The sequence below is a fragment of the Capricornis sumatraensis genome, chromosome 2 (assembly GCF_032405125.1).
Source record: "Capricornis sumatraensis isolate serow.1 chromosome 2, serow.2, whole genome shotgun sequence".
In the NCBI taxonomy this organism is placed as follows: domain Eukaryota; kingdom Metazoa; phylum Chordata; class Mammalia; order Artiodactyla; family Bovidae; genus Capricornis; species Capricornis sumatraensis.
Genome location: NC_091070.1, coordinates 145,577,167 through 145,603,655, shown reverse-complemented (window position 1 = coordinate 145,603,655; position 26,489 = coordinate 145,577,167). Strand labels below are relative to the sequence as shown.

The 26,489-nt window shown below is 37.1% G+C and overlaps 1 protein-coding gene across 2 annotated transcripts in view; it reads left to right on the top strand.

The window, feature by feature from the left end:
• The window catches only part of SNX7 (sorting nexin 7), a 127,319-nt gene that overhangs the window by 86,799 nt on the left and 14,031 nt on the right, over window positions 1-26,489 (top strand). For both annotated transcript variants that reach the window (XM_068965294.1, XM_068965293.1), the window contains one exon: window positions 19,191-19,343. In XM_068965294.1, the coding sequence (XP_068821395.1) occupies window positions 19,191-19,343 (153 nt within the window). The remainder of the gene's footprint in view (window positions 1-19,190; window positions 19,344-26,489) is intronic.

Sequence of the window (26,489 nt, the reverse complement as noted above, 5' to 3'; positions counted from 1 at the left end):
GAGGCAGGTTCTGTTGCTACTGAAACCCTTTGATAGAGAAGCTTTTAATCTAAAATGAGTAAGAGAAAGGACAAAAAAATGCATTCAGAACAAATCTCTAATGCATTAAAAGACCTATCACAGCCCCTTCCACCAGAAAAATGCTGGACACATTCTTCATATTCCATTAATGAGGATACAACAGGGGCATGCATGTATGCCACATATGGTCATCACTATCACATGTAGAAATGCACATGTAAGGTTACCCTGGCATAAATTTCCCAAAGATGATCCCGCACCAGTAGACAAGATTTTCATCCAATGTCAATTTTTTAGTTATGATGTTTAGATTAACTTACTTATATACATTGGGAACAGTATCAGACCTTATTTTGGGGGCTCCAGAATCACTGCAGATGGTGACTGCAGCCCTGAAATTAAAAGACGCTTACTCCTTGGAAGGAAAGTTATGACCAACCTAGATAGCATATTCAAAAGCAGAGACATTACTTTGCCGACAAAGGTCCACCTTTTTTCCACTGGTCATGTATGGATGCAAGAGTTGGACTGTGAAGAAGGCTGAGTGCCGAATAATTGCTGCTTTTGAACTGGGGTGTTGGAGAAGACTCTTGAGAGTCCCTTGGACTGCAAGGAAATCCAACCAGTCCATTCTAAAGGAGATCAGCCCTGGGATTTCTTTAGAAGGGATAATGCTAAAGCTGAAACTCCAGTATTTTGGCCACCTGATGCAAAGAGTTGACCCATTGGAAAAGACTCTGATGCTGGGAGGGATTGGGGGCAGGAGGAGAAGGGGATGACAGAGATGAGATGGCTGGATGGCATCACTGACTCGATGGATGTGAGTCTGAGTGAATGCTGGGAGTTGGTGATGGACAGGGAGGCCTAGTGTGCTGCGATTCATGGGGTCGCAAAGAGCTGGACACGACTGAGCTTCTGAACTGAACTGACTGATACACATTTAAGATCACATACATATATGAATGTGTGATTCTTCAATATACACACTAAATGACTTATTAATGTAGAAATACCACCTTTTGCACTTCCACATGCATCTTCAGCACACCTTTGAGTCATCTAATATTCTTTTTTCATTGGAAGAAGTGATATAGTTATTCAGTTCAACAGCCAGAAAGAGGGAGCTCAGAGTCTCTGTGTCTGTGTCTCATTTTCAGTCCCTGCATGTGTCCCTCAAATATTATCTCCAACCACCAGTGCTCATTTATAGAACATTAGGAATGTCAACATTTCATTGTTCCCAGAGATGTATTTCGTGATCTCTAACATAAGCAATTAACATGTAGCTTAAAACCCACCAAAATGATTTATTTGAATATGTAATATATTGTGTGTGTGTGTGCGTGTGCTGTCATGTCCGTCTCTTTGCATCCCTATGGACTATAGCCTACCCTGCAACTCTGTCCATGGAATTTTCCAGGCAAGAATACTGGAGTAGGTTGCCATTTCCTGCTCCAGGGAATCTTCCTGACCCAGGGATCTAATCTGCGTCTCCTGCTTTGGCTGGCAGATTCTTTACCACTGAGCCACCTGGAAAGACCGTAATAAATTCACATGGTTCAATATTCATAAATTTGAAAACACACATTTAATGAAGTCTCCTTCCTGTCTTATATGCTATCTCCCCAACTCCCACTCCCACTTATGTGCATGCTGCCGTTCGTTACTTTTGTAGCCTTCCAAGTTACTTCATGGATGTGCAACAAATACAAATATACATTCTGAATTTACTTGTTAATGAATGTAATAATATGCTATAAAGATTGCTGTACTTTGCTTTAGATAATTTCAGTTATTAGTCTTTTATAGCTACACGATCTTCTGATATATGCATGTACCAGAATTTATTTAATCTGACTCCTACTAGTGAAAATTTATTTTTAACCTTTGCTACTATAAGCAGTGCTTCAGTGAATACCTTGTGCATGCATTATTTTGTGAATGCACCAGTGGATCTGTGGAATAAATACCTAAAAATGAAATTGCTGAACCAGAGACTATTCAGTTTTGATAGTTCATTATTAATTGTTCAGTCTTGAAAAAGTTAGCTAATTTCTTGTCAACTTTGTTTCTTATCTTTGATAGGGATTCAGATGGAAAAGAGATTAATGTCTGAAAAAACCTCAAAAATTCACTTGATTAAAAGTCTAATGTACACACTACATCAGCAAAGATAACATTTCAGTCACTAGACTTTTTGATCTATCACCTAAATATTTTTAGCACATCTCCCCATATGTGTATATTTTAAATTTATAAATTATATCTACTTACACAACTATACTTATATATTTTATCTTTATTATAAACTATGCATGTAAGTTAAAAACATTACATGAGTTAAATAGAAGGTGGTCAAAAGGTATAAACTTCAAGTTATCAAATAAGTGGTGGGAATGTAATGTATAGGGTGGTGACTATAATTAATAATACTCTTGTATATTTGAATTGCTAAGAGGGCAAATCTTAAAAGTTCAGTAGATCTCATCACAAGAAGTATGGTAAATATGTGTGGTGATGGATGTTAGCTAGACATCCGTATTATGGTAATCATTTCTCAATATGTACATATATCAGATAATTTTGTTGAACACTTTAATATAATGTTTTTTGTCAACTGGCTCCCCTGTTCATGGGATTTCCCATGCAAGAATACTGGAGTGGGTCCCCATCTCCTTCTTCAGGGGATCTTCCCGACTCAGGGATCAAACCTGCATCTCTTGTGTCTCCTTCAGGCAGATTCTTTACCACTGAGCCACCTGGAAGCCCCCAGTAAAAAAGAGTTAAATATAAATGGAAGTCCCTTCATGTAGCCTATGAGCTATCTAATATATATCCTGAAATTCATGGACCCCCTTATGGAATTTTGTAATATAGTAGAGTTGGATCACAAATTAGGGAACCTGGAAACTCTGGGAGAAAGTTACAAAAAAGTAACTTAAACTTCAATAAGCATTCCTTTTTCTTGTTAGTAAAATGGGGAAAATAATATTTATATTATGGATGTATAGTGAGAATTGAATGAGATAATATGTGAGATATTGTTTGGTTAAGTAGTGAATAAAATATTTAATGGCAGAAAATTGTATGACCTGTGAAAGTCTATTAAAGAAATGTGTAGATTTGGCTTCAAAATAATTTTTAGCTTTATTGAAACCTAATGATAGTATGGCGTATCATTTTTCTAGGCTTCAATTATGTTCTTCCAAAACAACTATAGGAAATTATACCTAAAGAATTAAAAGACTTGATTAAAAATTTTTTTCAGGAGCCATATCATTTCCTTTTTAAAGGTTTATATTAATAGGGCTCAGGGAAGCAGTAGGAAAAATTAATCCTCTTCTATCTTGTATGTTTTTACTGTTCTTCTGTTGTGCAGAAGAGATCACTATACTTCCTAAAATGGGGCTGCTTAATAATTGGCTTTCTGTTGCCTCCAGTGTCATGATTATTCCTTACTTGAAGGATGTTAATGGTGGTGGAGGTACTGACTTGAAAGGAGATGTGTCAACTGCGTTTGTGGGTGTTTTATGACTTAATTTGTCATTTTAAGAAAATGCATTGTGTTTTACTGAACAAGTTACATTTGGATAATAAAATTGGCAGTGAATTTCAGGAAGAGAGGTTTCTACTTTTAAAGAAAAGTGTGTATTATAAACTATATAAAAAGGGTACGCACGTGTAGTAATCACATGTATGCTTGAGCAGCGTTGTATAATCAAGCATCTAATTTTTCAGACACATCTTACCTCTCTCACAAGTCAGAAAATAATGTAATTTTATTGTTAAGAGCCCTCTTCTCCCTCCCCTGCAATTTAATTAATACTTGTTAAGAAGAGGTAGCTGTCAGATTAGAACTGAATTTTAGAATTTTCTATTGTCTTCTGATGGAGTAGCAATCTAAATCTTTTTATTTAGGTATATTATTTTCAAGGACTTTCAAAATGGTAATTCCTCAGCTTTTCTGATTATGAAGAGAAATTTTTAGCATTTGAATAAATAGATTGAATGGTTATTTTTTTTCCATAAAAGGCAATAATAGAGAAACTATTTAAAAAGAAAAAAGTGAAGATATTCTTAAGTAAGAATAGCTGTTATCCTCAAGTTGTATTGTTTTGCTCAGAAATTTTGATGATACATACCTTTAGGATAAGGTATAGGCAGCCTGTAAGTTTCTGTGGTATTTCACAGTGTCATAAAACAGTCCTTGGAAAGGAGTGGTGAAACAAGACTAGATTTGTTACTAATATTTCACCTTTCTGAAATCATTAATTTATTCTACAAATACTTATCTCATTTCTAAGTAGTAAGTACTAAGGATAGAATGGTCAAAAGATAGACACATGGCTCATGTTACAACTTATATTGTAACAGGAAAGTGCATAAACATACATAAAATGATTGTCGTAATGAATGTTAAGGAGAGGGACAGTGGACTGAGAGGGAGAGAGTAGTGAAAAAATACCTGCATTGTACATAAATGCTATTCTGATAAGAACTATCTGAGGAACTGGTACTTAATCTGAAATTAAAGGAGGTACTGAATTGAAGACTTAAGGTAGAATAATGTTTAGAAACCATACTTTCTTTTGTCTTCTTTGATATATCTCGATAAAAAAGTTTTACAATGTCTTTTCCAAAAAGGTCTTCTACACTTTTTCATAAGTTTAGTCCAGAGTATTTTATATTTTGTTTGTATTTGTCCTAAATCATTACTACACATTAAAAAATTTTTCTTTTCTATCTTTTGTTGTGCTAGAGTATAGAAATATAATTTACTTTTTCATATTTATCTTTTATCAGCAATCTTCTAAATTATTTTTATAATAATTTTTGATAACTTCTTTATATAATATTTGAAATTTTAATGTAGAAAATCTTATGGGTGTATATTAATAGTTTTGTCCTATTTATTCCATCTTTATACCTTGTATTTATTTTTTCATTCTTATTGATCTGGCTAAAAGATGCATTATAAAGTTATTAGTGATGAGACATCCTTGTATTATCCCTGTTGCTGTTTCTGTTGTTCAGTTGCTAAGTCATGTCCGACTCTTTGCAACCCCCATGGACTGTAGCATGCCAGGCCCTTTTGTCTTTCACTGTCTCCTGGAGCTGCACATTCATGTCCACTGAACAGTGATGCTATCTAACCATTTCATCCTCTTCTGCCCCTTTCTCCTTTTGGCTTCAATCTTTCCCAGTATCAGGGTCTTTTCCAGTGAGTCTGCTCTTCAGATCAGGGGGCCAAAATATTGAAGGTTCGGTTTCAGCATCAGTCCTTCTAATGAATATTCAGGGTTGATTTCCTTTAGAATTGACTGGTTTACTGATGGTAAAGTAAATTTTGGGGGGATTTTTTCCATTAGTAATGATGCTTGCTAAACTTTTAAAATTACATGTTTTTAATCAGGCTAAGGCAGTTTTTATTTACTCCTGTGTGATGACAAGTTGATTCATAAGTGGGTGTTGAAATTTATTGAATAGTTTCCTGTACCAGCTAATGTAGTATGATTTTCTCCATTATTCACTTAATTTGGTGATTTACACTAAGACATTTTCTCATTTTAACCATCCTTGGATCACTGAGATAAATTCAACTTGGCACTTGTTCGATTTGGCTAGCTCAACTTAAAATTTAAGACTTTTGTGTTTACATTTCTGAATAAGAATGATTGGTCATCATGTTGTATATTTCAAACTTATACATTTTCTGGGGTCAATTATACCCTGGTCATTTCTTCCATCCCCTAATAAAGCTGGGGGACAGGGGAAAGAATGATTTGTAATTACCATTGTTTGTATTAGAAATGTCAGGTTTTGTATCAAGGTCTTGCTATCCTCCTTAATTTCAAGGTGCTAGAGTAATTTGTGTGACATTGTGATTATTCATTAGGAAAAGAACTCTTCCCATATTGCATTAGGAGCAGACCCTTGTAAGTGTTCAGATGTTAGGAGCTCAGTTACAGTATTGGATAGAGACAATCACAGGGTGAGGCAAAGGGATGCTTACTTGCTATACTAGTAATAGCAGGGATAAGTGACGAAGGGTGAGTGATTAAATAGTAAGGTGGTTTTTTCTTAGAGAGGTAAGTGAAATTTTCCTAGATTGCTATTTAGCAGTGATAGATCAAAGTAGTTGAAAAAAGTTTGACTTTTCTTCTATCATCCTGGCCGCTGTTACTGAAGAAATAGACAGTGAGGAAACTTCTTTTTCAATCTGTAATTTTTATAAATGATACTTTGATAAAACTTGGTAATCTTGGCAATTAACTCACCTAGAATTATCATGCCAACGTGTATTAATTCCTTATTAAGCATGTAGTTCAGCAACCAAGCAGATTTACTTCTAACACATTGTAATGCAGTGTGTAGTTCAAACATTTTTATCAAAAATGTTTATTTTCTTTGGTACAGGGAAGTTGAAATGTATACCCCCGTAGTCTTAGAGACACATCTATGACCAGTGCAAGCTTAATGTTTCTTTAAGATCTCCTGTTTTAAAGTTTCATATAAATATCACTACTCCATAATATATTTATATTTATGTTAATTTAAATGTTTTTCTCTGATCTCCATAAAATATCTATATCAAGATTATGCCATGTTTATGTATGACATTGATGATCCTCTAGATTATCACTGAGTATTGATGTGGATATAGAAATCCCAATTTAAGAAACACCCATCAAGGCATTCTGTAACTTATCTCATCATGAAACTGTATCTGAATTGGGAGGATTTTCCAGTTTAAGGGAAGATTTACCTCTGTGACATCAGTATGCCAAAAATTCAGTGAGAAAAAAGAAATATTTCACATAGGGGCACTGTGCCTAGTAGGTACTCTTGACACATAGCAGATTTCAATGAATAGTTCTTGAATGAACTAATATATTTTCTAAAAATTAATCTCTGGTAAATAAGAAAAACTAAAAGCTTAAGAGAATGTTTGGAAGTATAGGAGGTCTTAAGTTGCTGGACAGGCTTTTTTAGTTATGAGGAAGTATACTTTTAAGGTCAGTTAGGCTAAGGTCCACCTGCATTTTTTGTCTAAGGATTTATCATTCCATAATCAGCAAGATACTAATATATCTTGTATTAGAGTGAAATAATGTACTGATGCGATGTGATAACCTAGTTCCTCAAAATGGAGGTGATTTCTGGTCTTTCTGGTCTTGCCCATCTGATTTGGAGGAGGGTCTGATGAAATGGCCTTACATAGACTATATAGCCTGACTACATTTTCCGTTTCAGTCACCAGCACTCCCAGACATCTTGGGGGTATTTGGGGAGCTTTCTGACCTATTGCCATCTCTTTGTTTCCCCAAAGTTGTTCTTTTTACATGCATGCCCTCATTAAGGATTCCCTAACTTAATAGAAGTAAACTGGCAGATGCAGTCAGGACATTTCTGAACCCTACAATAGTCCTTTTGTAATCACTTCAGAGTGCCACTATAACCCTAACATGTATTCAGTGCTTAAGTCCCAGGCACTTTGCTAACACATTATTCAAAACAGTCCTATGAAGTGGGTACTTTCTTTCTCCTCATTTTACTAATGAGGAAACTGCAACCTATCAAGGAACTCAATTTAAGATGACACAGTCAGGATTCCCATCCATGGACTTCAGAGCCCAACCTCTAGATCACTTAGAGTGTGTGTGATTATGAATTTATTACACTTCAGGAAAGAAAGGAGAGGAGGAGCCAAATACATCTTATCCATACTCTAAGGCAACTTAAAAAGATGAAATAAGGGTATTTGTTGGATATAAAGATAGATTTCCTCTTTTAGGGAAAGCTTTGAGTCTAGATGGTCTTGATTTCTTCAGATTTTATTTGGAAGGTACTTCCTTATTTTATGAAACAAAACAAAACACAAACTCATTGATAGATTCTCAGGCAGTTGGTCAGATGACACAGAGGGAACGCCCAATGCAGTGTGGATCTGAAACCCTTCCTAGATTGTAGCTCCCAGCTATAGTAACCTTCCCTCTCATATTCATCCCTGTGTTCTTGCTCATGTGCCTGGCACATAGTAAGAACTTAAAGATTTGTTAAATAAATGTTTACTTTTATACTTTATTTGTATTTTATTTATATTCTACTTGTATTTTATATTTTATTTTTTATATTCTATTTTGCATTTTGTACTCTATTTGTATATTGGTGGAGAAGAGAGGTTTAAGGAGTACAAATAAATAAAATTAAAATGGAAGGGGCTAGGAAACATTAAAAAAAAAGAAAAGAAAAACTTGGATTGAGTTTGCCAAACAATTCAGAAGAAGAAATACATAACTGAGAACTGGCCAAAGGATGTTAAAGCTTTTCAGATTCATTTGGTGCAGAGTTTGTTAACACTACTGAAAACTTGAACCAGCTAGACTAAGGGGAAGAAAACTACCTCTAAGAGTTATAGAGAAAGTTAAATGAGATGCTATATGTGACATGCAGCTCCAGACCTGACCGCAGGAGGAGCTCAGCATTGTTAAGTGAGCAGGCAGGTGTTGTGAATGTGCAATAAATACACAAACAAGATTCCTTTCCCTAACTCTACCCCCTCCATAGCTGCAAGCCACTTCTCGTAAATCCCTCCTTTTCTTGCTATCAGACCATTCTTGATAGTGTTAGAGACAAGGAAAACTAAGATAATCAAAAAGCTTTACAGCAAGAATATAAAGGAGATCAGGGTTGTTTGTCATCTCCTAAATAACAACAGTGATTTCAGTCATCTGACTGGCTAGGTGGTCACATGTATTTTGTGCCACCCCTCCAAAAGTTAATTGCTTTCATTCATAGTCCTTGTGGAATCTAAAGCCTTTCTAAGTGAAGTGAAAGTTGCTCAATGGTGTCCAGCTCTTTGCGACCCCATGGACTGTAGCCCGCCAGGTTTCTCTGTCCATGTGATTTTCCCAGCAAGCATATGGGAGTGGGTTGCCATTCTGTTCTCCAGGCAGTGTTCCAGAACCAAGGATCGAACCTGGGTCTTCTGCATTGTAGGCAGATTCTTTAACATCTGAGACACCAGGGAAGCCCAAAAATAATTCCTAAATACCTGCACTCCCCTACCAGGAAGTCCTAATAAGATCTCAGAGTCCATTTGTAGGGGGAAATGGTTCAATTGTAGGAGGAAAAAGTCCATTTTCATGGTTCAATTCAGTTCAGTCACTCAGTTGTGTCCGACACTTTGCAACCCCATGGACTGCAGCATGCCAGGCTTCCCTGTCCATCACCAACTCCCAGAGCTCATTCAAACTCATGTCCATTGAGTTGGTGATACCATCCAACCATCTCATCCTCTGTCATCCCCTTCCCCTCCTGCCTTCAATCTTTCCCAGCATATGGGTCTTTTCCAGTGAGTCGGTTCTTCACATCAGGTGGCCAAAGTATTGGAGTTTCGGCTTCAGCATCAGTCCTCCTGAAAGGTTGTTGTTGAATCATGACACTGGGATTCTTGGACGCCAGGATTCTTGGCCCCCGGAGAAGAAGAATTCAATCTGGGGCCAGAGACAAGGCTTGATTGCTCAGAGCTTTTGTGTAATAAACTTTTATTAAAGTATAAAGGAGATAGAGAAAGCTTCTGACATAGGCATCAGAAGGGGGCAGAAAGAGTGCCTCCCTGCTAGTCTTCAGCTGGATGTTATATAGTCACTAGCAGTCTGTTAATGAAAGAAAGGAATGTCTCAAAACTCAGAATGGCACTAGGCCCCTCACCCATAAGATGTATTTTGGGATAATCTTGGCACCAAATCAATATCACAGTAATCCAAGTCTATGCCCCAACCAGTAATGCTGAAGAAGCTGAAGTTGAATGGTTCTGTGAAGACCTACAAGACCTTTTAGAACTAACACCCAAAAAAGATGTCCTTTTCATTATAGGGGACTGAAATGCAAAAGTAGGAAGTCAAGAAACACCTGGAGTAAGAGGCAAATTTGGCCTTGGAATGCGGAATGAAGCAGGGCAAAGACTAATAGAATTTTGCCAAGAAAATGCACTGGTCATAGCAAACACCCTCTTCCAACAACACAAGAGAAGACTCTACACATGGACATCACCAGATGGTCAACACCGAGATCAGATTGATTATATTCTTTACAGCCAAAGATGGAAAAGCTCGATACAGTCAACAAAAACAAGACCAGGAGCTGACTGTGGCTCAGATCATGAACTCCTTATTACCAAATTCAGACTGAAATTGAAGAAAGCAGGGAAAACCGCTAGACCATTCGGGTATGACCTAAATCAAATCCCTTATGATTATACAGTGGAAGTGATAAATAGATTTAAGGGCCTAGATCTGATAGATAGAGTGCCTGATGAACTATGGAATAAGGTTCTTGACATTGTACAGGAGACAGGGATCAAGACCATCCCCATGGAAAAGAAATGCAAAAAAGCAAAATGGCTGTCTGAGGAGGCCTTACAAATAGCTGTGAGAAGAAGAGAGGTGAAAAACAAAGGAGAAAAGGAAAGATATAAGCATCTGAATGCCGAGTTCCAAAGAATAGCAGGAAGAGATAAGAAAGCCTTCTTCAGCAATCAATGCAAAGAAATAGAGGAAAACAACAGAATGGGAAAGACTAGAGATCTCTTCAAGAAAATTAGAGATACCAAGGGAACATTTCATGCAAAGATGGGCTCGATAAAGGACAGAAATGGTATGGACCTAACAGAAGTAGAAGATATTAAGAAGAGGTGGCAAGAATACACAAAAGAACTGTACAAAAAAGATCTTCATGACCCAGATAATCACGATGGTGTGATCACTAATCTAGAGCCAGACATCCTGGAATGTGAAGTCAAGTGGGCCTTAGGAAGCATCACTATAAACAAAGCTAGTGGAGGTGATGGAATTCCAGTTGAGCTATTTCAAATCCTGAAAGATGATGCTGTGAAGACAGAGTTTGGGGTAAATGCATAGTACATTAGCATAGCTTAAGATAAACATTTCCATAAGAAAAAGGCATTGATTATCTCTAGGTGTGAGAATAGTTAACTTCAGGTGAAACCAGGTGTCATGGCAACACAGAATTTTAAGAGGAACCTCCTTTTAAATTTGTATAGAGTAGGAAAAAATATGGCTAGTTTGTTTCTTCCTGCTGCTTAAGAGAGATAAAAATGTCTGGCACTTGCAAGCTATTTCCTCTGTTTGGAGACCCCTGGCCTTCCTGCCTGTTACCTTCTCACTTCCAGTGAATATTCAGGACTGATTTCCTTTAGGATTGACTGGTTGGATCTCCTTGCGTCGAAGGGACTCTCAAGAGTCTTCTCCAACACCACAGTTCAAAACTATCAATTCTTCAGCGCTCAGTCTTTGTAGTCCAACTCTTACATCCATACATGACCACTGGAAAAACCATAGCTTTGACTAGATGGACCTTTATTGGCAAAATGTTGGACCATGGTATAGCCAAGCAAATCCAGTGAAATGTTGTCTCTGTTGGTAAATATAAAAGTTCTTGCCTCTATTGGAAAAACTTTGAAAGAAATAGCATTAAAAGATCAACCTTAAATCTTAAGAGCAAAAGTCCTACTTAATCATCTTTAAGCACACTTTAATCTCTTAGAAGAAAAGCCTAATTATTTTCAGATGTTCAGTATAAGATCAAATATATACACTCTGGATACATGGGGGGTTACCAGGTGGCTGAGGTGGTAAAGAGTCCCCCAGCCAATGCAAGAGACACAGTCAGGAGATGTGGATTTATCCCTGGGTAAGGAAAATTTCCTGGAAGAGGAAATGGCAACCCATGCTAGTATTCTTGCCTGGGAAATCCCATGGACAGAGGAGCCTGGAGGGCTATAGTCCATGGGATCCTGAAGAGTAACAACTGAGTACATACTCACTGGATACATTCTAAATACCTCTCATATAGCTTATGAGCATATCAGTTCAGTTCAGTCGCTCAGTCGTGTCCAACTCTTTGTGAACCCATGGACTGCAGCACGCTAGGCCTCCCTGTCCATCACCAACTCCCGGAGTCCACCCAAACCCATGTCCATTGAGTCAGTGATGCCGTCCAACCATATCATCCTCTGTTGTCCCCTTCTCCTCCTGCCCTCAATCTTTCCCAGCATCAGGGTCTTTTCAAATGAGTCAACTCTTCACATCAGGTGGCCAAAGTATTGGAGTTTCAGGTTCAACATCAGACCTACCAATGAACACCCAGGACTGATCTTTAGGATGGACTGGTTGGATCTCCTTGCAGTCCAAGGGACTCTCAAGGGTCTCCTCTAACACCACAGTTCAAAAGCATCGATTCTTTGGCTCTCAGCTTTCTTTATGGTCCAACTCTCACATCCATACATGGCTACTGGAAAAACTATAGCTTTGACTATATGGACCTGTGTAGGCAAAGTAGTATCTCTTTTTTCCTCTTTTGCTCTTTTCCCACTCACACTCCAGGTACCAACCTTGACAAACCACTTGCAGTTTTTAAAAACTTCAAAGTAAACTTGCTTTTAGGATGGTACACACTATTTGCTTTGCATTGAATGTATATCACATTTTATCTAGTTGTTTTTATTTTTCCCTTTAGGCATGAGTTCTTGGGGCAGAGTCAGTTTTTCACCCTTCATCTTAGTTCTTAACACAGTAAGTAAGGATGGATGCTGAGTGAGTGCTGCTGGATGAGTGAAAGGGAGTGAGCCAAATCCTCATAATTTTTCTTGCTGTTTCCACAGTCCCTGTGCAGCTTAGTTGGTTTCTTTCTTCCTGTCCTCCTTCCTTTCCTACTAGCCAAAATCTTTCAGTGGCTTACCTTTTCCTACAGAATTCATTTTATGCTCATTATCAATTATACCCTCTAGTCATCAGTCTTCAGTTGGCCTGTCCAACTATATTTCCCATATTTTTTCTTATGCGTGTGGTAGCCACTCAGTCATGTCCACCTCTTTGCAATGCCATGGACTGTATAGCCCACCAGGCATCTCTGTCCATGGAATTCTCTCAGCAAGAATACTGGAATGGGTAGCCATTCCATTCTCCAGGGGAGCTTCCCGATCCAGGGATCAAACCTGGGTCTCACACATTGCAGGCAGCTTCTTTACCATCTGAGCCACCAGGGAAGCCCAAGTTTCTTCTTGACTACCTCCAAACCTATTTCTTATCTGTTCTTTTATCATGCTGTATACCATAACATCTCTGTGGTTTTATTCATGCCACACCCTCATCCATTCATCGCCTAGCGGTTTAACACTTGGAATGTCTCCTACCCCTGTTAGAATCAATCCTCCATTCTGTATCTTTCTATATTCTAGTTTAATTTTTTCCCTCCATTATTATATATATCACATTCTGCTTTGAATGATTGCCTTTGGTTTTTATTTTTGCATATCTATTTTCTGTTAGATTGGCTTCCCTGCTGGCTCACTGGTAGAGAATCCACCTGCCAATGCAGGAGATGTGGGTTTGATCCCTGGGTTGGGAAGATCCCCTTGAGAAGGAAATGGCAATCCACTCCAGTATTCTTGCCTGGGAAATCCTGTGGACAGAGGAGCCTGGTGGACTATAGTCCATGGGGTCACAAAAGAGTTGGGCAAAAAACAACAACAACATCCTATTAGATAACAACTCCTTGAACTAAGAGCTGAATTAGTTTAAAGCTGAAAGCCATAGGCAAGGCTCAGTTCAGTTCATTCACTCAGTCATATCCAACTCTTTGCAAACCCATGGACAGCAGCACGCCAGGCCTCCTTGTCCAATACCAACTCCCAGAGTTTACTCAAACTCATGTCCATTGAGTCAGTGATGCCATCCAACCATCTCATCCTCTGTTATCCCCTTCTCCTCCTGCCTTCAATCTTTGTCAGTATCTTTTCCAGTGAGTCAGTTCTTCACATCAGGTGGCCAAAGTATTGGAGTTTCAGCTTTAGCATCAGTCCTTCCAATGAATATTCAGGGCTGATTTCCTTTAGAATGGACTAGTTGGATCTCCTTGCAGTCCAAGGGACTCTCAGGAGTCTTCTCCAACACCATAGTTCAAAAGCATCAATTCTTCGGTGCTCAGCTTTCTTTATAGTCCACCTTCACATTCATGCATGACTATTGGAAAAACTATAGCTTTGACTAGATGGACATTTGTTGGTTAAAGTAATGTCTCTGCTTTTTAATATACTGTCTAGGTTGTTCATAGCTTGTCTTCCAAGGAGCAAGTGTCTTTTAATTTCATGGCTTCAGTCACTATCTGTAGTGATTTTGGAGCCCCCCCCCAAATAAAGTCTGTTACAGTTTCCCCATCTATTTGCCTTGAAGTGATGGGACCAGATGCCATGATCTTAATTTTCCGAATGTTGAATTTTAAGCCAACTTTTTCACTCTCCTGTTTCACTTTCATCAAGAGGCTCTTTAGTTTTTCTTTGCTTTCTGCCATGAGGGTGGTGTCATCTGCATATCTGAGGTTATTGATATTTCTTCTGGCAATCTTGATTCATCCAGCTTGTGCTTCATCTTGCCCAGCATTTCTCATGAGGTACTCTGCATATAAGTTAAATAAGCAGAGTGACAATATACAGTCTTGATATGCTCCTTTTCCGATTTAGAACCAGTCTCTTGTTCCATGTCCAGTTCTAACTATTGCTTCTTGACCTGCATGCAGATTTCCCAGGAGGCAGGTCAGGTGGTCTGGTATTCCCATCTCTTTAAGAATTTTTCACAGTTTGTTGTGATCCACATAGTCAAAGGCTTTGGCATACAGGCAAGGTAATTTGGGGCTATTCTGCTACACATAGCTACAGGCAAGGTAGCTTGGGGCTATTTAGTCACTCTGGAAAGAATATGTGTTTTGACTTGGTTTTAATCTCTATAAAGTTATGTGATCTCCTTTGTATATGTCTCCCAAAAGCTAGACAATATTACAAAATTTGCAGCATTATAATGCAGATTAAATGAAATAATGTATGTAAAGCATATAGCTTAATATGGTGGCCTGTGGCAGAAATACAATAAATGCTCATTATTATTGTTGCTGTTCCTAGTACTAAAGTATTGAAGAAGAATATTGTTTTGTTTTCCTGAGCTCTCAGTATTTATGGTTTTCATTTAATCGTGTGACTCCTTTTTAGCTGAATATTACTGAAGCTAGAGATTACCACATTAGCCTGTGGTTAAATCTAAATCATTATTTTCACTATGTTACATTCTTTTATTACTTATTCTGATATTTCAACATTTTCCTGGCAAAAAGGATTGTTTACTTCTTCAGTTTTTCCATCAACAGAGGGCCAATTTTCCAGTGTTTGTGAAATGAATGACTCAAACTTTAATCTTTTAAAACTCAGTCTTTATGTTGTTTTGCGGTAGAAACTATGAATTTAATTTCCTGCCTTTAGAGTTATTGAAACTTTGCCATGTGCTTAGAGGGGCTTCTTTGGTCTGCCAGGCACCTGACATGTTGTTCTCCCACTTTGGTGAAATTATATTGAGTGTTTATGTTCATAACCTTGACTGCGCCACCTGTATGGACATATTTTAGCAAAAACTTGCTAAAATTGCAGTCAACTAAGGGAAGGGAGATCTAATAATATATCTTTATAAATTGGTAAGAAAGATAGAGTCCAGATTATTTCTAATTTGAATTAAGTGTTTTGTACTTATTATCAGTTAGAGTTTCCTAAAAGTTAAAATTAAGGGAAGATGATTCAGTGTGAGGAAATACCTAATGTCACTTTCCTGGTTTTCAAACTAAAGTCATGATGGAGTCATCAATAAAAATGGTCTCTCTCTATATATATATAGCCAGCAAAAGTAAGAATTGGTAAATATATATTTAGAATGAATTTTATAGAATTGGATATATTATCATGTACATTGGTGAGAATAAATCAAGAAATTGCCGTGGAAATTAATACCTAGATCCTGGCAGAGGAATAGGATATTTCCAGAGACTAAAATACTGGAAGAGGAGAGGCAGTCAGCTCCCATTCCACCAGCTGATGATGGTGGTGCTGGTGATGGTTCTGATAGATAACATTTAGTAGGCAAATTGTCAGACACTGTGAACATTAGTTAATGTGTTCATTATCTCAGGCAATTTTAAATAAAAATTCCTATGGGATAGGTATCATTATTTTTATGTTCATTTTGTAGATGAAGAAGCTAAGCCTTCAAAAAGTGGTCTACCCAGTGTCACACAGCTTGTGAAAGACCAATATGGAGTCTGAGATCAGTTCAACCTATCATTAATCATATAATCTCAGTGCCATGCTGATAAGGCTACAAACCTTTCTGTGGATTGGAGTGAAGTCAGAGAACAGGACAGGACTTCTTTAAGAATGTAGTAGCTCTGGGCCAGAGCAGAAGCACCAACCAGCCTAGCCACCACTAACAAGGGCTAGCAAGATGGGGAGTTGCAGGTTGGTAAAGAGAAGATTATTATAAAGCCCTTATGGCAGTGACACCATTTTAAGCTCTATCAGGAGGGGAAGCAAGATGGAACATATGATTTAGATACTGTTTCCTGAAGCTATTTTCAGTAAAGAATTTTGCAGGTAATCCCACTCCAGTGCAGAGCAGTTTTAGACTGCAGAACCTAAGCGGAGGAGAAAAAGTGTAGTTACAGTTGGTATAGTTACCTCTTGATCCTAGATATAAAAAAGATACTTTTCCAGTCATTTCCATCTGGCTGTGAAAATGGGAAGATTTGAGCCAACAACCCAGGGAAATGAGGTTTTGTAACCAGTGCATGAGCTTTCTATGGATCCTGTTTGAATTTGGCCTGTCAGTAATTTCACCTTAGCTTATTCCCCAGCATCCAAAGTCCACTATTAGACTTCATGTTAATGTCCTGTTGGGCTTCCCAGGTGGCACAGTGGTGAAGAATACATCTGCCAATGCAGGAAATGTAAGAGACACGGGTTTGATTTCTGGGTTGGGAAGATCCCCTGGAGTAGGAAATGGCAACCTGCTCCAGTATTCTTACCTGGAAAATTCCATAGACAGAAGAGCCTAGTGGGCTACAGTCCATGAGGGTATAAAGAGTCAGACACGACTAAGCAACTGAGTGTACATACCCATACAACACCGTTTTAGACATCCTCTATGATTTAGCAAAATAATTACCCCATAGAGTCATCAGTTCAGTTCAGTTCAGTCGCTCAGTCATGTCTGACTCTTTGCGACCCCATGAATTGCAGCATGCCAGGCCTCCCCGTCCATCACCAACTCCCAGAGTTCACCCAAACTCATGTGCATTGAGTCGGTGATGCCATCCAGTCATCTCATCCTCTGCCATCCCCTTCTCCTCCTGCCCCCAATCCCTCCCAGCATCAGGGTCTTTTCCAGTGAGTCAACTCTTTGTGTGAGGTGGCCAAAGTATTGGAGTTTCAGCCTCAGCATCAGTTCTTCCAATGAACACCCAGGACTGGTCTCCTTTAGGATAGACTGGTTGGATCTCCTTGCAGTCCAAGAGATTCGCAAGAGTCTTCTCCAGCACCACAGTTTATAGGTACCCATAAAAGTAATAAATGGCCTCACTGAGATAGTTGACAAACAAAACAAGAAAGTTAAGGGGGAAAAAAAAGAAAAAACTACATATTCCCACCACACACAAACCATGAAAACCAACCCTACATGTGAAATAGATATCCCATGGGTAATAAAGAGTCGGACATGACTGAGCGATTAACACATTACATTTTGCAGATAATAAAAGATTTAGATAATACCAAACACCTAGTCTGAGGAAAATAAAAGCAAATATGGCTGCAATGAAATAAAGTCTGAGTGAAATTTCATAGCAAAATGAATAAAATTTTAAGCAAGCATTGAAAGTAAAATAACATTTTTTAAAAAAATTCTAAGACATACATTATTACCTTTTAACATGTCTGTAATGGTGACCTTCTTAATGACAGCCTCTTTTGAATACTTGGAGTTAAGGAAGAGTAGTAATGTATAATGCCCCTTTTGTTAATAAAACATGGGAGAAATGGTGTTATTTCTCCTTAACTGCCCCTGCCTTTGGTCACACTCAATAAAACCTAGGGCCTTTACCATGGACTGCATAGTAAGATCTGGTCACCCAACTGCTTCTCTGACTGCATCTCCTAGGATCTTCCCTCTTTTTTAACTCTGCCACCTGCTACAGTCATACTGGTCTCCTTGCTCTTCTTGGACCATCCAGACCTACTTCTATCTCTAGACCATTGCTGTTTTTTTCTCTGCCAGGAATGCTTTTCCTGCTAAGAGCTGCATGATTCACTCTAAGATCAACTTTAGATATGACACTTTATTTAGATTTTCCCTAGCCATCTTATCTAAAAATGCATTGTTCTTATACTCCTTATCTACCTTTCTACTTCATTTTTCTTTTTGGCACTTATTATCAAATAATAGATATTTCATTTGTCTTGCTTATGGTTTGTCTTTGCTAATAGAATATAAGTTCTGGTAAAAGCAGGAATTTTTGTCTGTTGTCTTCGTTATTGAATCTCCAGGCCCTTGAAGAATGCCTGATACATAGAAGACACTTAATAAATATATGTTTGCTGAATATAAGAATAAATAAAATATGGATAAATATATTAAAATTTGTATAAATATAATATGTTAAATTTAAAGCAGTACATTGGTGGGTTCCATGCTCAAATGTTGCTGGGTGATTTGGGGAGGAGGTTTGACTGTCATACACAGCTTGTCTAATGGAGTGTGGAATCAGTGTCACGTGTCTTGAGATATAAACCTGTCTCTGTTACCAGCTGAATGGAATGTAGCCAGTTAATCCCCTGGGCCTCCAGGCTGGATAATCTATATGGACCTTATAACATGTCAGTTAATTGAGCATTCTGCTCAAAACAGTTGAAAAGTAAGAAGCAGGAAAGAAAAGCTGAAGATGTGAAACCGTATCTTTTAATATAAATGTTATCACCACAAACAGTGGTAATGAGAGAGTTATTGCAAAAGAATTTTGAGATTACTTGTAGTTCATTTTCCTTTGATTTATAAATAGTGAGACTGAGGCCCAAGGTTTGAGAGATTTATCCAAAGTCAAGTGCTATTGGTCACAGACCTTTAGAACCCTACATGACATCCCTGACTATACTGGCAACTCTTCAAAAAAAAATACTCTTGTGCTTTTTAAAAATATGGAATATTCATCTTAGATTCAAAGAATTTGCTTAGTGGCAGGAATGCATAGATCAACTGATCTCTCTTTGTGATCTAACTCAGCTTACAGAAGAGATTGGAAAACTGGAAGATAAAGTGGAGTGCGCTAATAATGCCCTGAAAGCAGATTGGGAAAGATGGAAACAAAACATGCAAAATGATATCAAGTCAGCATTTACAAATATGGCTGAGGAAAACATCCTCTATTATGAACAGGTAATTAGTGATATGCAGTATTGCTTTCTTTTTCTTTTTAGAAAGTTATCCTCTCTCTTGCTTTCTGTTTGTCTTGTGTTGAAAGAGTCTGTTCAGGAACCAAGTGTCACATTCAAAGTCCTCTCTGGTGGCTCAGTGCCAGTGGAGCTGCCAGTCAACAGAGCATCACTAAACCCACCCACCAACACAAAGTGTTTACCTGTAAGAAGGTGATGAGCTTTGCTTCCTCCACAGCATGCCCATGTGCCTAATACGAGCTGAGCTTGACGTGAGAGAATTCTGCTATCTTCATGTAAAACTGGTGGCTCAGAGGTTAAACCGTCTGCCTGCAATCCGGGAGACATGGGTTCAATTCCTGGGTTGGGAACATCCCCTGGAGAAGGAAATGGCAACCCACTCCAGTATTCTTGCCTGGAGAACCCCATGGATGGAGGAGCCTGGTGGGCTACAGTCCACGGGGTCGCAAAGAGTTGGACATGACTGAGCGACTTCACTTTCACTTTTACTTTCATGTAAAACTCAGAATATTGGGGAAGAGAAAAAAGTAAGTGCCATTTTGCACATTTAGACTGATCTAAGGTAAGACTCAGGATGACAGGAAGCAATTTAAGTTTAAGAAGTAGCCATAAAAAAAACCCTCAAATGTAATATTTATTAATGAAGCAGACAAGAAATTACAAAACCACCATGAGTTGTAGTCATGACTTTTAGCAGTTATACTGAAGTTGTTTTGACCAGTGCCAAATTGAAATGGTTTCCTAATATATTACATAAAAAGCTACAAATATTTTATGTTACAATTGAGCTTATTTAAACACTGATTTTTTTTATTTTCTATTTTTCTATTCCCTAATTGTAAACAATACAAATAAACTGAACAGAATCTTATATATGAAAAAAAATTAAATGCTACCATTTTGTTTCGTTTGTCTTCCCTTCAGTTTCTTGTTTTGGCAGGATCTGACATCTTCAAAAATCATTTGATCAGGCTTCCTAATGATTCTCCTAGCTGATTAAAATTTCGTTTCCTCTCCTTTTCTTACCCGGGCTTCCCAGGTAGTTCGGTGCTTAAGAATCCTCCTGCCAATTCAGGAGACACGGGAAACACGGGTTCTATCCCTGGGTCAGGAAGATCCCCTGGAGAAGGAAAGGGCAACCCACTCCAGTATTCTTACTTGGAAAATTCCGTGGACAGATGAGCCTGACTAGTTACAGTCCTTGGGGTCACAAAGAGTTGGATATGACTTAGCCACTGAGCATGCACACTCCTTTTCTTGTATTGTTTGCAAAGTCAGGAAAGAAATAGAAGTTTGAATGAGCAGGAAATTAGTTCAGAGTTTATACTTAATGTCCCTTCCATCCCCACCTTTCCTCTGTAGCTATTCAAAAAGGTCAGAGAAGAGCATTAGCTCACTCTAGTTTAGTTCGGTTGGTTTTGTTTCTTTCTTTGTTTACCTTAGGAAAAATGCCTAATCAACATTTTGCTTTTCAAATGATTGTCTTTTTTGAACACAGTAGTATTTATTTTCAGTGAATTTTATGCTATTGCTTGCTTCATCTAGCTATTCTGAACATACTTTTCCTAGAAGGTATATATTAAAATACATCTTTAACCTTATCTCTGTCTGAATATATGACTATATGAAATTGACACATTAAAAAAATTATAGTTTGTACTCTGTAGTGCTTGCCGGGTTAAAGGTACTTTAAAATATTTTATATTTTGCAAGATTATCTAACTGATACTGATATTTTCATTCAGCAAGAAATACTTGAGCCCCTACTACCACCAGCCACTGTGCTGGGTCCTGGAGAGACCACAGTGTGCAAGACAAACACAATCTCTTTCTCATGTGGTTACAATTAAAATATTATAATAAAAAGTATAATAAGATCCAGGATAGGAAGACTTTGCAAGGGCATCTAACCTAATCTAGAAGGAAAGAGGACAATTCCTCAGAGGATATATTTAAGCTGAGTCCTGAATAATGAATGAGAGGTAGCAAGATTCAGATGTGAGAAAGAGAGTTCCAGGCAGAGAAGACATGCACAAAAGCAGAGAGGTGAGAGAGAACATGTTCAAATTACTGAGGTTCCTTTTGGGAGAATGGTGGAGTAGAGATAGTGTTGAATTGAAAAATGAGGCTTGTAGAGGAGGAAAATGTTTCCCTCAACCGTCATAGGATCCCTGGCTGGGTCTGAAAATGAAACTGACAAGGATAAATTCACAGGAGAAAAAGCATATAAGTTGAATGAATATAATTTTTTTGTGGCACAGGAGCCTTAATCAACAAATCAAGATCAGAAGAAACAGATCTGAGTATTTTTATGCTAGTTTTGATGAAGATTGGGTTGTCGTGTAGAGAGGGATAGGTTAAGGGGTATAACGTAAGCCCAGTAAACTGAGGGAGACTTAGCAGGGCCTGTTTGTTAGGAGTCTTCTCATGTCCTTGGCTTCGGAGGTAAAGATGCACCTTTCCTCTGGGGATGAGGATCCCACCTCTTACTTGAGGATTTTATGACTTGCCTCAGGAGATAAGGGTTGGAAGAAGGTCAGAGTGACCTTTCTGCTTCTATTTCTCAAACTCTTTCATCTTAATATGACAGTGTGTCATATTTTGTGTTAGTATGTCCTGAACCCTATTAGGCTGAAAGTGAAAGTGAAGTCGCTCAGTCGTGTCTGACTCTTTGCGACCCCACGGACTGTAGCCTACCAGGATCTTCCTTTGATGGAGTTTGCCAGGCAAGAATACTGGAGTGGGTTGCCATTTCCTTCTCCAGGAGATCTTCCCAACCCAGGGAATGAACCCGGGTCTCCCTCATTGAAGGCAGACACTGTACCATCTGAGCCACCAGGGAAGTCTGAAGAAGGCCTTAATAGGCTTTGTTTTTTATTTCTCATTCTAAGGGAAATGGTAAATGCCATTAAAGAGTTTTCAGCAGGGAAGAGACAATTTGGACTTGCCTTTTAGAATGATCACACAGGCTATATATGGGTCATAGTGGAACAAAACTAAACATATTGAGCCTGGTTAGAAAGTGGAGCAACAAAGACAGAGAGGTGAACTGACATAGAGGTTTCGTGGCAGCAGGCTACAGATTGGAGGACAGATTTAAGTGATTTTCTTTTTAGCAAGTGTTGTTGGAAAGATCGTTTTGTACCTCCCCTCCTTTTTTATTCTATAATAGCAACCTTAAGTAAATTAAAATATCTGAAAGGAACTCCCCATAAGTCTCAGATTTTGAAATGATTTAAAATATTTCTGTTGGATAAAGCAGATTTGTCACTATATGCTTTTTTTTTTAAACAACTTTAACTGTTTTAAATCCATAGAAATAACTTTACCTCTCCTTTATAATAGAACATGGCCACACTGACATTATAGGAGTGCTATGACAATTAATAATTGAAATAATTTTTAAGAAAGTTAGAATACACATTATACTATAAGTGATTGTGATTATAAAACATATTAGGTTATAAAAATCATGTGACAAACACTGAATACTATGTTGTCTTCTCAATGATAATGTCTGCAAAACTTAGTTCTAAGTTTGGATTTTTAATTTTCTTAAGAGAAAATGTTCATAGTAGTTCCATTGAACTTCAACTGAAATGTTTGGATTTTGACTATACCTCTCACATAAATGCACACTTTTTTTTATTCTCATAGATTGCACTCAGTTTATACAAAATACTATCTTCTTAGAAATAGTTAAATTAGCATCACTGTGCCATATTGCCATACTGCAAATTTTGTCCCTCACAGCAGTTTATATCTATGTTTTTAACTCTTTCCTCCAAGTGAATTGTATTTCTAAATCTTACTAAAATTATATCAAGTGCACGGCAGTTTAGATGGAGATGTTTGGAGGAATCATTGGTTTTCTTTATTATAACTTCATAAGGTCTCTACATCTCCAGTTATTTATTGAGTTTTTTCCTGAGTGAATAACTTTTAACTGATTTGGCACATGATTCCAGGCATAATCGGAAATTGAAGCCCTTATATAATCAAGGCTTCCTAATTAACACACAGACTGTATGGCCTGAAACAGCAACAGTCTGCTGTTATCTGTTGACTTCAGAATATGTCAGATATATAAGGAAGTAAAATGTTGCAGAATCTTTCCAGTTCCTTTTTAATTTAATCATATTATTATGGAAATACTTCTGTCTTCATCAACATTTGTAAAAATATAAATAATAAATCCCTAAAGGGGTTTGCTCCTAGTGTGATAGAAAAAATAGGGTATAAACATTTGTCTTTGGACTTTTATGAAGTGAAATGGTGACAACTTGTTTATAACTTAAAATTTAACTATTAAAATGACAGAGGAAAATCAGTTTGTAAATATGAGATATGTCTGTATCAAAGGCCCATTATTGTCTAACTAAAATATTGGACTTAGATGTGTGAATTAACTTAGAAACAGTTGACCTCAAATATAAAACAAGGATCTGAAATAAACTCTGAATAGGTAAAATGAAGCTATTCCCAATTGTGTTCTGTATGACCAGTAACTAAGAATAAACTTGAATCAGTTTTGAAAAAATAAGAAGAACAAAGCAATAAAATAAAAAGTCCCATTAACCATAGGTGAATAATTTCAAAGTGAATGATTTCAAAGTATATAAGTATCCAAATAACCAAAGAAAGTTATTTCTTACTAAAATGTGAAGGGATGCTAAAACTATAAACTATGACATGTTGGATAAAGTGCACAGACATTTTCTAACTATTCTTTAGTAGGTACAAAATAAGATTGCCTAGGTGGCTCAGTGGTAAAAATCTGCCGGCAGTGTAGGAAAGTGAAGTCACTCAGTCGTGTCCGACTCTTTGTGACCCCATGGACTGTAGCCTATCAGGCTCCTCCGTCCATGGGATTTTCCAGGTAAGAGTGCTGGAGTGGATTGCCATTTCCTTCTTCAGGGGATCTTCCCGACCCAGGAATCGAACTCGGGTCTCCCGCATTGCAGGCAGACGCGTTACCGTCTGAGCCACCAGGGAAGTACAGTGCAGGAAATGCAGGTTCAATTCCTGGGTTGGGAAGATCCCATGGCGAAGGAAATGGCAATCCATTCCAGTATTCTTGCCTGGGAATCCCATGGACAGAGAAGCCTGGCAGGCTACAGTCCATGGGGTTGCAAGAGTCAGACATAACTTAGTGAATAAACAAAAACACAAGGTACAAAATAGTATGTTTTTATTGTTGTTGATGATGCTGATGCTGATAATTATTATGATGGTGAAGAAATTTAAAAGGAAGGAATCCTTGGTAGATATCATAAACTGAAATAATATGCTCTTTAAAGTTTAATAATATAATCATGAAAAGATCATGTAATATTAATTATTGCCAAATAAAATCATTTGTAGTTAACTGAATGTAATACTTGAAGTAGTAAAATTTATTTCTTTACATAGTTTATTTTAGAGTTAATATATGGAAGTCTTTTTGGCCTCATTTTCTGGTTTTAGAATTAATACATGTACAAAAACAACAAAAGTTAAGTACACAAATGTATAAAGAAGAAATAAAGAATACCCATAACCTTATCTCCTACAGAGGGGTATATTGAAATACATTTATAGAAAAATAATTTGCTCTATGCTGATGAAAATATTTTAAAATTTCTGCATTTCCAAATATGTCAACATAAAAACATGATACTTATTTGTGTCATGATGACTACAGTGGACATGTGTTATTTTGAATTCTATATTTTTCACTTGTTTAAACATTTTTCTGTGTAACTTGATCTTTATATAGTACATAATGTTCATATATTTTTATTAGTGAAGATAACTACTAATAATTGAACATTTATGTAAATTTTTGTGCTCTCATAAACAATACTATTTAAAATAATTATGAACATTAGACTTAAGATCTTTCTTGATAAGATATTCAAGAAATAGCCAAGATAGAGGTGACTTCATTTCAAATGCTATCAGTCTTATTTAAGAATGTTAGTTGCCTCATGTAAAATCATTCTTTAGGATTCTATTAACATCAAAACCCTATGCTAAGCAGCATTTAAATTAAAACTTAAATCTTCCCCTTAGGGAAGAATAGTAAGTATATGTATTTTTCATTTGATTGATACAGCTTTACAATATATTACTTTTTTAATGAAAGAGTATTTGAATTCATTTAGTTGAATCATAATAAACTGACTTAGTAGAAGGTTCTATCATTATTGAATAATAAAAATATTTATATCTACATGGGTATCTAGGAAGCAGAAAAGCATCTAGTATAGGATGTTTTCTCTGAGATAAAAGAAGAAAAAAAATCATTTCAAGAGTTCACAGTCTAGCCAAATCAATAACACAACTAATGCTTCCCTAAAATCCAAGTCCAGCTATATACAGACCATTCAAACAGCAGAGAAAATTTTAAAAATACACATCATGGAAATTCTTTTACAAAGTAAGTAACAGATAAGCATTGAATCTCCTAGTTTTCAGGTATAGTTGTTTTTATTTAGAAATTTATTCCTTTTTATATTGGGGAATAGTAAAATAAACTGGAGCGAAAGAGTTTTTTGTTTTACATTCATTGATGTGCTACATATTTTGGAACATTTTAAAAATTTTTCATGAATATTTAAAACACCATGATCCAAGTAAAGGTATCTCCCAAACACTGTGACTTTAAGAGGTTAAAGTTGATAATGATATGTTGATATCATTGATAATGATAATAAAACTGCCAGCTAAGAAGATTCTGATGAGTGGAATTTATGTATCTGTCTGAGATTTCATTATTTTTTTCTAAATTGGGTCTCAGATAAATTATGGACTTGCTGTTCATCTACAGTAATTGAAAGGAGCAGTGAGGGAAAATAACTTTCCCAAGATCTAACTCCATCCGACAAAGAGGAGCTGTTATGTAACAAGACAGAAACTTGATGACAAAGTACTATTTTGAAAATCTGGGAGTCAAAGAAAAGGAAAGGAAGGAAACCCTGGCCATCTAGTCATATTCCCTAGAATTTAGTAAAGTGATTTGAAAAATTACAAAGAAGTTTAATTTCAGCATCAGTATTATGTCTTTCTTGTAGAGGGGATGGAAGTGATTGAGGGTTTACTTAACTATAGTTGTTTAGTATCATTTTGGTCACAAAGAATGACCTGT